A 13,301-nucleotide genomic window follows, 5' to 3' on the forward strand; every position below is an offset into this window, starting at 1 on the left:
AGATATACATATCTATATTTATCTGAAACATAAGTTACTGCCCTAAAATAATACTTATCCTCATTATGTTTAGGACAGCCTGATACTATCTATTCTAATCCACATTCTAAAATGAAAGTCATAAGCCACTAAACTGATCCCAGAGTCCACAAATAGACCGACACTTGTTTGTAAAACACTATCCTACAAAGGATAACCAGTCCTTCAACTCCATCTTAACTTCTAAACTAAGGCACAGCCAAACAGGTATGTTTAAATAATAAAATCAAGGAGGACTTGCTGAAAATCAAATTCAGGACAAAGCACATTTGTCTTTTATTATGAAGGAAGAAGGAAGGAAGACAGAAATGATGGTTTCCTAAGAGGTAAAACTCATCTATTTTGATGAGTTTGCTACATTTGGGGGGCATACACAATTAAATTTTCCTTAACTCCAAATATATATACATAAGGATCTCAAAAAAATCCAACACTTATGGTGAAAACTAAGCTCTACTGGACTTGTTCTTCTCTTCTCAGTTGAGCATCAATAGTTATTATACACCAACTGGAAAGGAATGTTCTGCTTCTACATGCTTCTGTTATACTGCATATAATGTCATACATATACCAACATATAAATGAACACGTACATTGCCCAAAGCTTGGAAACTTAAATAGTAATACTGAATATGGCAAAAACCAGTGTGAGGTTTAGGCTAGCTAAACATTTTGACAAGACTTCAAGCTGTTTAAGGAACACATTTCGTTTTAGTAAAAAATTGCTATTTCCAAATCCTAACAAGGTCAGAAATTGGGCTTAATAGCATTTAAACATATTTGTTGTCAAGTGTATGCCCACATAATGACATACTAATGTAGCTGGTGAGTATCAGAACTGTTCTAAGTCACATGGAAAAGTATTTCAGTGGCTTAATATCCTAAGGACTCCTCAGGAAAGGGGCCAACTCAGGACCAACTGCAGTCACTGCAACAAGATGGAGAGCCTGCCTGTTTACCAATAAAGGAAAAAGCAAAGATAACCCTAAAATCCATTCTCCTTCCCTGCTGTATATAGTTATCTTCTATACTCCTTTACTTTATTTCCAAAATAGAGAGGCATTTCTATTCCACTAATGATCTAGAATGACAGGGACACGCCCCAGGACATTAGTACAGGCTAGCTGTTTTCCTAGTGAAGTTACTGAGGTAATAGGGTAGTCATATAATTTTTTTTTTTCAGAAACTCAGAAGGAAAAACACAGCTACTGTATTTAGGTCACAGTTCTCTCCAAATTTCCCTGTTTCCCAAACACTGGTTTCCATAGTGACTCCCTTCTCTTCATACAGGATAAGCCTCTGGTTCCAGCTATAAAGTTCTCCTAGTTGACTTGTATATACAGTTCCAGTTGGAAGCTTGGCATGGAGCGCTCCCCATGCCAAGAGTTTGCACTTACACTGTCTCCAATGGATCGTAGCTTGTAGAATGGCTGAATATAAAACCAGGACCCTTCATTTCCCGCCTCGTCCAAAGTCACTCGCATGGCATTCTTCTCCAGCAGAGCTGGAAGCCTCTTATTCACAGTTAGGTATTTATTGCTTTTCAAATGCAGGAGCTGAAAACCCACAGGGAGAATAAGGTGAGTGTCAGCAGGTCTCTGAATCTCTATGATTTCTCTTAGTCACATAAATATGTATCAAACATTCCTTCCACTTCTGACCTAATTGTGGAGTTAGAGGGTCCTAGAAGTGCCTGAGGCAGGGAATAATTAGAAAATAAGGAAGAGCAAAGGGAGAAGTAGAGGGAAGAAGAAATATTTTATTTTTTCCCCCCAACATGGCTGTGGACAAGATGGATGCTGTTTAGGTCAAGAGCACCATTAGCAAGGAACAGCACTCTGCCATCTGTTAACAGGTAGGAAGGAGCCTAATCCCATATAAAGGAGCTGAGGAACTGCAATCTGAATATCCCTGACTTTAACATAGAGCTAAGGGAAGGTACTTTTGAGCATAAGAAACAGTTTAAGAGATGACCCTGTTAGGTCGTTAGGGGGTATCGTTTCATATGGAATAACATGGCTGCTATAAATTTCCGTCTTCTTTTTTTTTTAATTTTTTGATTTTATTTATTTATTCATGAGAGATACAGAGGGAGAGAGAGGCAGAGACATAGGCATAGGGAGAAGCAGGCTGTATGCAGGGAGCCCGATGTGGGGCTCGATCCTGCGACTCCAGGATCACTTCCTGCACCGAAGGCAGACGCTTAACTGCTGAGCCAGCCAGGTGTCCCAAATTTCCATCTTCAATGCTAACCACTTTATTGTTAATTCTTGGGAGAACCAAAGATCTAAATGGGAAACAACTTGTCTCATAGTGGGTCTGTACCAGGAAGTGTTGATTAATGCTTCCAAATTTAACAGGCTATAAGAGAAGATGGAAGGGTAGATGAAAGATTACCCAAATCCTGGAGAAATATTAAGACCAGCATGGAACTTCTTTGCCAACTGCCAATATCCCTTTTTTATATGTTAATCGATACACTTTCTAGAACCTTCTTAGGAGGTCCACATGCTCCTATCAATGTTATTAGGGTCATGAGTCTGATTTGTAAGCTCCTGACATCCGTTGGCTGTTATACACAAGGGGAAGGCAATGCCCTCTTAAATCTTCATTGTTACCCTGGTGAGTGGCCCCTGATTCTCTGCACATCTGTCCAGGTGCTGAACTCAGTTGGTTTATAAACTGATATTACCTAGAGATGGATCCCAAGATCCAGGCTTTGAAGAAGTAATATAAGCTAAAATATATTCAGAGCTTACTCTGAGAGATACCTCTCAATCATTTAGGAAATGATACCATGATTATTCTCATTTTGCTAGTGAGCAAATTGAGGCATGGGAACATTTCTTGCCCAAAATCTCAGTCTTTAAGTCACATAATCTGAATTGGAATACACTTAAAAGTTTACATTCTCAGCCCCTATGCCCACCTTCCATCTTCAGTTCAAGCCATACTCTCTAACGACATCAGGAAGTCCTGAGTTTGAAGGCACTGGTCTGGCCCAGTAATAAAGCTGATACTGATCTCTGGGCCCACCTGACTGGCCCTTTGTGTCCTTTCTCAGTTGGACAGAAGTTGAAAGGGAGGTGGAGTAGGATTGGTAGGACCTATTTTCAAAAGCTACTTTACTATCCAAAAGGCCAAATAATAATAACCTATTTAAACATAAAAGGTTGCTATTACCAATGTGGCAATAGTACTTTTTCCATGCTCCAGATTATCACTGCTCTCTATTTCGGAAATAACGATGAGAAAGAATTTCTTTTGTAGCCAGTCAAGTATAAACGATAAGCAGTATCTTTCAGAAACGTAAATAATGAAGCAAGATAACCCAATGGGTCAGGTCTTAAAAAATTGGTAACTATTACCCTTTGTGTATCAAAATGATCCAGCATCTACATAAACAGAAAAGAGCTACAAGGGCGCCTGGGTGGCTTAGCTGGTAAAGCCTCAGATTCTTGGTTTTGGCCCTGGTCACAATCATAGGATCGCTAGCTCAAGCCCTGGGTTGGGTTCTGCACTCAGCGGGCAGTCTGCTTCAGATTCTTTCTACTCCCTATCCTTTCCTCTCTATTTCTCCCCTACTCATGCATATATTCCCTCTCTAAAATAAATATGTAAATGAAATCTTAAAAAAGAAGGAAGGAAGGAAGGAAGGAAGGAAGGAAGGAAGGAAGGAAGGAAGGAAGGAAGGAAGGAAGGAAAAGAAAGAAAGAAAGAAAGAAAGAAAGAAAGAAAGAAAGAAAGAAAGAAAGAAAAGAAAGAAAAGAAAGAAAAAGGCTACATTTGGCATTGGACTCACACACTATTTTCTGCAAGGATAGACCCAGATAGATTTTCTTAGCAAACCCCGCAGTAGCTATTTCCTCATGTGTGTTTTATCCCCGTGCCAACTTTAAAGGCACAAGGGATAAACAAGTAAACCTCACAACCCATGAGACAAGATATGAGACCTATCAGCAAATATTCTATCTGAAGGTACAGAATTGCTCTTATTGGCCCTGTGAGCAATTCTTAAACCAACAGATAAAAGTTGTGGGGAAGCCAATTTTCACCTAATAGAACTTTCAAGGAAGGCAAGTGTAACAAAAGTGCAGCAGCCAGGCTCGTTTCCAGATAGGGAACTTCCCACTTAAAATATCTGCACACAACTTAAATTACCAACTACAGGGCAGAGTAGTGGCTTCTCGCACTGAGAGAGGGCCAACTCAAAAGCCCAAAAATCCACTCCATATAAGAAGAAACACGAGACCTTTTGCAACAGACTGGCTGTCTCCATGGGAGTCCTGTTGATGAAAGCTGTCCACACCAGATCTCATGTGTTTTTTAGTTCTGTTCATTGTAACGCTCTAGCTCCAGAAGAGAAGAGCAGCCGTGACCTACCTACCTGGATCACATTGCCATACTGGATTACAGTCCCCAGCAATTTCCTGTTTTCTGTCTCATTCTGCTTCTTTTCCAAGTCTGCAGCATGCTGTAACATGGAGAAGGAAGACTGGTCACAAAGAGGAAACAATGGCTTCTATTTCTCCACAGTGATGCAAAACCAATGTCGCCAGTTCATATGAGAACCACAGAAATAAGCAAATAATTAGGTATGCCCTGAGGCTAAGCAAAATGAGCAAGGGGTTCAGGAAATCAACCCACTCTGCCCTTGTTTTTCTTGGCCCTCTTGGCTTTTTTTAAAGGTTTTTTTTTTTTTTTTCTTTCAGGCATTCATGGACATCTGCTTAGGTTAAGACTACGTCAAAAGCTTATATATTTTTGAATAAAATAGGGTAGGGGTGGGAGAGAATTTGCATAGCCCTTTTATGATTTGTAAAAGCCCTCTTTTAAGGTTTTGTTGTAAAATAAAACTGAATTTAAATGCTAGTTTCGGGTAATTTCTGGTTCTGTGTCCTGGAATGTATTATTCAACATTCATGAGCCTCAGTTTCTACTTTTGTAAAATGAGGATAGAAATAGTACCTACACCCTCACATACCATTGTGCCTGGTCATGGCAGCATTTGCAGAGTGTTAGTTATTATTGTTAGATATTACTATAATTTATTTAATTTTTATAGTAGTTCCCTGAAGTGAAGATCATTATTCATATTTTAAAGAAGAAAAAAACAGAGATTAAAAGGTTTATTCAACATTGCAATTAGTTGTATAGTGGATACACAAGGGGTTTCTATAACATTTACTTCTGTGTACATTTGAAATTTTGCTTAATAATGTCTTATTTTAAAAATCACTTACCTGTGTTGTGGTATGTGTACACACACACACACACACACACACACACAATGGAGTATCACTCAGCCATTAAAATGAATGAAATCTTGCTATGCATGACAACATGGATGAACCTAGAGGGTATTATGCTAAGTGAAAGGAGTCAAAGAAAGTATATGATTTCACTTACATGTAAAACCTAAAAAACAAAACAAATGAACAAACATGGGCCACCTAGGTGGCTCATTCCGTTAAGTGTCCTACTCTTAATTTCAGCTCAGGTTGTGTTCTCAGGGTTATGAGTTCAAGCCCTCACAAAACAAAACAAAACAAAACAAAAACAAAGAAAAACTGGAAAGAGACCAATATATAATGACAACAAACTGGTAGCTGCCAGAAGGAAGGAGGTGGGGGGTAGGCAAAATGGGTGAAGAGGCATTGGAGACACAGGCCTCCTGTTATAGAATGAGTAAGTCATGGGGATGAAAGACAAAACACAGAGTATATAGTCAATGATACTATAATAGTGTTGTATGGTGACAGATGGGACCCACGCTTGCGGTGAGCACAGCCTAACATATAGACATGCCAAATCACTATGCTGTACACCTGAAACTAAGGTAACATTGTGTGCCAACTATGCTTCAATTTAAAAAATAAAATGTAATGATGTTGGATTTTTTTTTTAATTATACATCTACTAAGTAGCAGAGATAATCCTCAGACTTGCATTTGAGTTAACTGTAAATCTATAGGTACATATTGAGCTGGGAGACATTACTAGTCCAAATCTGGCGTGCTCAGGAACTGGTAAAGCTGAATAGAGGGTTCCAGAATAGTCTGCCACGGCCATCAACCTGAAAGGCATTTTTATTCATTTGTTTGTACATCTCAGAAAGTACTGTTACCATATTATAATAAAGCTGAAGGGCAAATAGTTTTGTCCCAGGCAATAAAGAAACTGTTATTCCAAGCCCTGTCCCCCACACCTAGATTGGGTCCAAGAGAAATAAATTAACAGGGAAGAAATTCAGTATCTAATCTGATGGATAATAAAACCCTGGTGACCAGCTGTGCATTTCAGAAGTTTCCATTATTCTCTTCCTGGAGGCCAGATGCCCCCAGATGCCAAGAGGCTAAGGGACCTCTTTCCCAAGAACAGTCTGCATTTGCAAAGGACCTTCTGGGCTTGGTTCCAGCATGTACCAGCTTTACCATCTTGGCCAGGTTACTTAATCTCCTCAAGCCTCATTCAGTATTCTCATTCAGAAAATGAGGACAATGCAAGCTTTTTTGGACTGTTGTAGAGATCATAGAAAATGTGTGCCCTAAACATAATAGGCATTCAATAGATTCTAACCATTATTATTATATATACATTTCTAAAATTAAGAAATGTTCTAATGATGAGAATTTCAACTGGTAGAGGGAGTTGGAGAGGCAAAGAATCTTTCCATTTGCTTCAAATTCAGCATCTGCTCCACCTCTACCTTCAGTGTAGGTATTTTTAGGAAGGTACATCTTTTGACAAAAATAAACTGCAGAAAGCAATCCTAAACCAAAAAGAAATCACTTTACAGGAGGGAATGATCTGCCTATGTTATGTAGATCACTCTAAATTCCTTACATCTGTCTCAACCCTGCACAACAATGGTCTATTCAGAGGTTTCCCTCCCCCTCTCTCCTCGAATTAGTTACCAGTTTGCTTCTCTGTTACACAAGGATAAAATCCACTGGGTTCAAGACATATCCATAAATACCAGTGCGGACAACATGGCAATCCTAGGCATCCAAACTGCCCTCAGCAGTTCTTAGCTCTCTCTTTCCCTCCATCAACACCTTCCCTATGACTTCTCCCACCTCCTGTTCTCCCTAGTTTCAGGTCTGTGCTGCACCTCTCCAGAGGTCTCTAGAGTATCCACGGGTTCTGCAGGTGTCTCCCAAACACAGCACTGGACTGAATCCACTTGGAAGGAAGGTTCAGACTTTTTAAGCATTTGTGCTTTCTGCAAAGCAGTTTTTTCAGCTAATATGGACAGAAAGTTCAAGAAAGAAAAAATGTCCAAGCAGGAAAAATCAATACTCAATAAAATAAAACAAATTTTCCAACAAATATAGTTCTTCTCTACTCAAAACCTCACACTGAAAGGACTCATCTTCAGTAAACCGCAAAGCAGTGTTTCCTGGACTTAAATGACGTAAAGGTGACTGTTTAAGACAGAAAATTCTCATGACATTCTCTTTACTCCCCATTTTCAGTGGCCTCAGTTTAAGAAGCACTAATCTAAAATATTAAGTTCCTACCTACGTTTAGATGAAGTACAAGAGTGGCAACTCAGTGTTTGGTGGCATGTCTAAAAAGAAACATCAAGTTAGTCATCTAGAAGGCATATATTCCAGAGGTACCTGGTGGTGGCTCAGTGGTTGAGTTCTCAGGGTTATGAGTTCAAGCCCTCACAAAACAAAACAAAACAAAACAAAAACAAAGAAAACACAGAAAAACTGGAGAAAGACCAATATATAATGACAACAAACTGGTAGCTGCCAGAAGGAAGGAGGTGGGGGGTAGGCAAAATGCCTTTGGCTCAGGTCATGATCCTGGAGTCCTGGGATTGAGTCCCACACATCAGGCTCCCCACAGGGAGTCTGCTTCTCCCTCTGCCTCTCTCGGGTGTCTCAAATGAATGAATGAATGAGTGAATGAATAAATAAATAAAGGCATATATTCTGTATTAAAAACTAATTAAATATCACCAGCTTTAAAGGGCATTTGTCTAAAAAGACAGGAATTAAAATTAGAAAATAATATTGGAGAACAGATACCTAAGAACGTTTCTTAAAATACTGAAGGTCACATCTGAAACAGTGTTAAAAGGCTGAATGATAACCAAGTCTACATAACTACTGAATGAACATTCAATGCATTAACCTTATGGATCATTTGAAGATTTCACTTTTTCTTAAGAGCATAAGCATACTTTGTTTAAGGAGAAAACTCTTCAACTCATTTTACTCTATACTAAATACTTAAATACCAAATGTGTTCAGACCCATACCTGGGCCCAGTGATTGAGGTTGCCTCACCCTTGAATAGAACACGATTTAGTCTGTTAAACCCCTCAAGTACATCCTAAGGAATGGCTTACACTGTAAGACAGTGAACTGACAAAACATTCTGAAGGATTATCTGGCCATGTCTCTCAAAGTTTTTCAATGGGTACGACTTTGATTCAACAATTCCATTTCTAGAAATTTCTCCTAAAAAGACAATCTTGCACACATACAAGTCCATAATAGCTAGCTTCAATACTATAAAAAGCTGTCAAGATTCTGACTATCACTCACCCTACAAGGATTGGCTATGTAAAATTACAGCACTGGCATATAGTGAAGGAAGCATGTAGCCATTAAAAATGAAGATAAAAGATTTGTATTTATTCATAACATATTAACTGAAAAAAGTGAGTTAAAGAAAGAGAAGACAGCAGTATGCTCCCATTGATACTTCAAAACATAGAAATACCCAGGAAAAAAAAAACGTAGAAACAGTGACTCCTGCATGGCTCAGGAGTTAAGTATTTGCCTTTGGTTCAGGGTATGATTCCGGGTTGGAGATAAAGTCCCACCTCAAGGGAGCCTGCTTCTCCTTCTGCCTATATCTCTGCCTCTCTTTGTCTCTCATGAATAAATAAATAAAATCTTTTTTAAAAAAGTAGAAATACAGGAATATAATGGTGGGGAACACACCAAATATAAACCAAGATTATATTTAAGGAGTAAGATTTAGGGATTGTATTTTTTTTTCCTTTTCTTACTCATGTATATTTTGGAATTATTTTCCTATAATGCTCATATGTGTTATTTCTTCAAAAACCTCATCATATCTCTGTGGAAAATAGTCTGGGTTTTTTTAAAAATCATCTTAAATGTGTTACCTTTTCAAAATTTAAAATCTAATAACTTCAATATCTATTGCTCTTTTCCCTTACACACTGGGTTAAGGACCGTTTTGAATTTCTAAGGAAGCAATCACATTTAATGCTATGGTCTCTAACACCATGGTTCACCATGGATATTACCATGTTTCTCAAGCAACATCAAGGTCAACCCTATCATAGCCACCTGTTATTTTATTTCAGAAAAACAGAGACCGTTATTCAGTTACTATAGAAAGATCATTGGAACAGTGGGGAAAGGTTATTTAAGGTCAAAAAGCTCTACATTGTGTAATATGATATGGAATTAAGGCTTCTGAAAACAAGCAATAAAGGATCCAGGCTTTGAAAGACAAGAGATTTGTTACTCCTCTGGCTCTTCCTAGCTTGTCAAGACTATGACTTAATATAATTGACAGTTTTTCAGAACCAAAACAGCACAGGTCAAAAGACTATCAGCAAACAGTAGTCAAGGCCTACAGAACACATTATGTGATTAGCAAGTGGGAGAAGTTCATTTTGCCAAAAGACTTGAGAAATCATGACGAGAAAAGTTAGAATCCAGTCCTGTGGAGGGAATGAACACACCATAACCAGCCACTAGATGTCATTCTCCCTCAGAATGCTGTTTATATGTTGTTTATCCTAGTCAAAAGGAACTCAAGTGGTCTAGACAACTAATTCCTTAAATGGCATTAATTTAAAATAATCTGACCTTTGATTGGGGTGCTGCACAGTAGTTGACAAAAATAAAAACGAAAACCCACTGGAGACTTGCCATCAACCCCCAAAGGCAAGTGGCTGCCCAAAATACAACATTTTAATGACTGCACTAAAACATGTACATGACTTCCAGACACTAGGAAGAAAAAAAAAAAAAAGAGTAAAGTAGGAAATGCACAAAGTCAATATCCAAGTTATATCAGTAATCCTACATCAGGGAAAAGTACTTGTTTCCTTTTAAAAAATGCTTTTTAATAACCAACAACATGTAAGAGCTATTTCATTTTATTTTCTATTTTTTTTCTTTTTAATAAAGAGTTCAGAGTTCTTGATCACCTTCAAGATTAATTTTTTTTTTCAACTGAAGTTTTTTTCACAGCTCATTCATGGGAAGGAGCATTAAAAGGAATTTCCATTGAAAGGAAACATAACACTTAATCACAGGTTGCAAACGGGTGGCTAAACAACCCCATCCAGCTTGAGACATTATTGTACTGAATGTATGCTTCAAATTTTAATTGAATAGGTGCTGACATTTTTTAAAAGTTGAGATCTCAGATATAAAGCATGAATTTTTAGCTTCTCTTCAAAAAGTAGCAAATGCAGCAGCAGCTCTGGGCTCACCTTCCCACATGGCAACAGCAAGGGGAAGGAACTGCCCCCCTGTGAACCCACACACATGAACATTCCACTTAGCAACCAGGCCTACCAAGTTCCTTTTATTCCTGTTGGCTTCCTGCATGGTCAAAAGGAATCTGAATTTACAACTCCTGCTATAATAAGCATAGAAAAAAGAAGGTTTTTGAGAGGTATGAATAAGATCTCATTGAACAGAATGATTTTCATACCAGAAAAAGAAAAGTCAGAACTATGAAACACATACTTCCTCTGAGATAATCCCAAAAGGCATAAGTACTAACGAGCTAATGAGAGAGATGTGCAAGATTAAACTATCTTGCCCGACCCATTCAACTAGATTCACATAGTCCCAGCACTGACTTCAGGAGGACCCTGAGACATCATAAGGGTTGGGGGATGCAGGGGGTGCTAGTGATATTCAATGGGTAGGAGCCAGGGATGCTGGATGCCCCAAAATGCATAGTACAGTGTTGTATAAGGAAAAAGCATCATTCATCCTAGTTTTATGCCATCGTATAGTTTTATGTCTGGTTGACATTCACATGGGTTAAAAGGCTATCTGTAATTTCTAGGTCTAGCTCCTAACTACACTTTACATATCAACACAGAGTTTTACATGGTTTAATTACCATTAATTACCACTAAAACATTTACCCAAAATGCAAGTCTATTTTTAAAAAAGGAAGAATGTACTTTGCACTCTTTGTAACACTACCAAGATCTGCTCACCATTTTGGAAAATTACTTATGAAAAACATGTTTTTTGGGGGCCAGGACTACACACCTACCTGAGTCACAGTCTTTGGCTGCCTCATTCAGAGTTTATGCAAACAGGAGTGAGCATTTATTTACTTCCTTAAGTCCTCTAGAGTAATCCTGCCCAAGCATTAACTTACTAAAGCACACAATTGTAAGATTTATTACTTTCTTTTTATTTTTCCTTTATAATTCATTTTTTAAATCTGGTGTCTTCAGAGTTTGTATTATTTATGAATGTTATTTCCTGTTCATAGTTACGTAGTATTTTCTATTAAGACGGAGTCTGTTGGGCTTGAGAATGTCTGCCCTAAAATCATGAAAGTAATGATGCAATTCCTGAAGTATTCAAACCAACCTATTTGTTTCTGTTCTTTCTTCTTCTCCTCTACTCTCTACACCCTTCGCAGGTGTCTCAGACTGAGGTTTGTCACTTCTTCCTCGAGGAAGCCCTCCCTGACTATCACATCACCTACACTTATTCACAAAGATGGATTTGGGTGCCCCTTCTAGGTGTTCCCACAACCTCCTAGGCACTTTTAGGTTCACCTTGTAATACTACTTGCTTCACTATCTTGTCACCACCTCTTTACTCCTTATTAGCTATTACTCCTTATTAGCTATTAAGCTCCAAGAGGATTCAGATGCTGTCACAGTTTTATCCTGATCACCTACAATGGTGCTCATTCATTTAACAAATATTTCGTAAACACCTACTATATGCCAGATACTATCACAGGCACTAGGGACACAGCAGTGAACAAGCCAGTCACTGTTCCTCAGCTTGTGGAGTGGTCATTTTAATGAATGAGGGAGGATAATTAAGGGAAGTACTAAATATACCTGCAGACTATTATCAGTGCTGAGAAAAATAGAGAGAGAGTGTTGTAGGGGAGGAAATTCAGCAGGGGATTGCTTAGATAAGGAGGTGAGAAGAGACCTCACTGAAGTAACAAACAGAGATATGAAGGAGGCAAAGGTCTTGTCTTAGGAAGAGTCAGGAGAAGAATGTTCTAAATTGACAGACTGAAAGCACAAAGGTAGCAAAATTATTAACAGACTATGGTGCTTAAAAAAATGAAGTGAAATAAATCACTAAGTCTCACATATTGTAGGCATGAGAGAGACAACAATGAACAAACCTAACACAAACCTGTGCCCTCAAGTAGTTTATATACTCGTGGGGGAGCCAGCCAATAAAATAAATTAGAAAAATTATGATAAATGACACTGAGAAAAATAAAGCAATAAAGGGGGATAGTGAACAGGTTGCAATTTTAATAATACTATATTGGATATATGTCATGTCCTTCTTCTAAACATCGCAAAGTAGTTCCGTACAAATTAGCCTCAGAGAAAAATTAGGTCATCTAGATACTAGACACTAGAAAATGATGTCATCATTTTACAGAGGGAGAAATATGTTCAGGGAGGCTCAAAAACTTGCTCATCGTCACAGAGCACATCAGCAGTAGAATAAGCTTCTCACTTATATGCCAACTAATAGTTAAGATAAATACAATGATACGCTAAAATATATTAAGCACTTATGTTGCAGGCACTGTTTATGTGCCTTTTATAGGCTTCATTTATGTACTTCTCACACTAATCTTCTGATGTGGATATAATTAACGTTCCCATTTTATAAGAAGGTAACGAAGCCACCAAAGAGCTAATTAACTTTCCCAAAATCAGCAATGAGTGAGGGACGTAGCCAGGATTTGCCTCAAGAACTTGCGCTCATAACTGGTACTCTTAGCTAGAGTCATCCAAGAAAGACACTGGCTAAGAAAACAGTAACTCTCAAGGTATCCCAGGATGACTAGGACTATCTTTCCTTAGGGCCAGTTCCCTTTCATCCTTTTATCAAAGGACATGTGAAAGGCAGTGCCCAGAGCTGGAGAGTTGCATAACTAATCCATTTTACTCAGACACAACTCAAGTGGCCGCTCCTAAGACCCTCATCAAGGGAAGGCCCCTCACAATACGT

General features: G+C 38.4%; 1 protein-coding gene across 8 annotated transcripts in view; it reads right to left on the reverse strand.

The window, feature by feature from the left end:
- ITPR1 (inositol 1,4,5-trisphosphate receptor type 1) overlaps window positions 1-13,301 on the reverse strand; it is a 318,610-nt gene that overhangs the window by 188,941 nt on the left and 116,368 nt on the right. For all 8 annotated transcript variants that reach the window (XM_072720366.1, XM_072720372.1, XM_072720371.1 and 5 more), the window contains exons 6-7: window positions 4,427-4,513; window positions 1,437-1,595 (exon numbers count right to left, since the gene is read on the reverse strand). In XM_072720366.1, the coding sequence (XP_072576467.1) occupies window positions 1,437-1,595; window positions 4,427-4,513 (246 nt within the window). The remainder of the gene's footprint in view (window positions 1-1,436; window positions 1,596-4,426; window positions 4,514-13,301) is intronic.

The sequence above is a fragment of the Vulpes vulpes genome, chromosome 9 (assembly GCF_048418805.1).
Source record: "Vulpes vulpes isolate BD-2025 chromosome 9, VulVul3, whole genome shotgun sequence".
In the NCBI taxonomy this organism is placed as follows: domain Eukaryota; kingdom Metazoa; phylum Chordata; class Mammalia; order Carnivora; family Canidae; genus Vulpes; species Vulpes vulpes.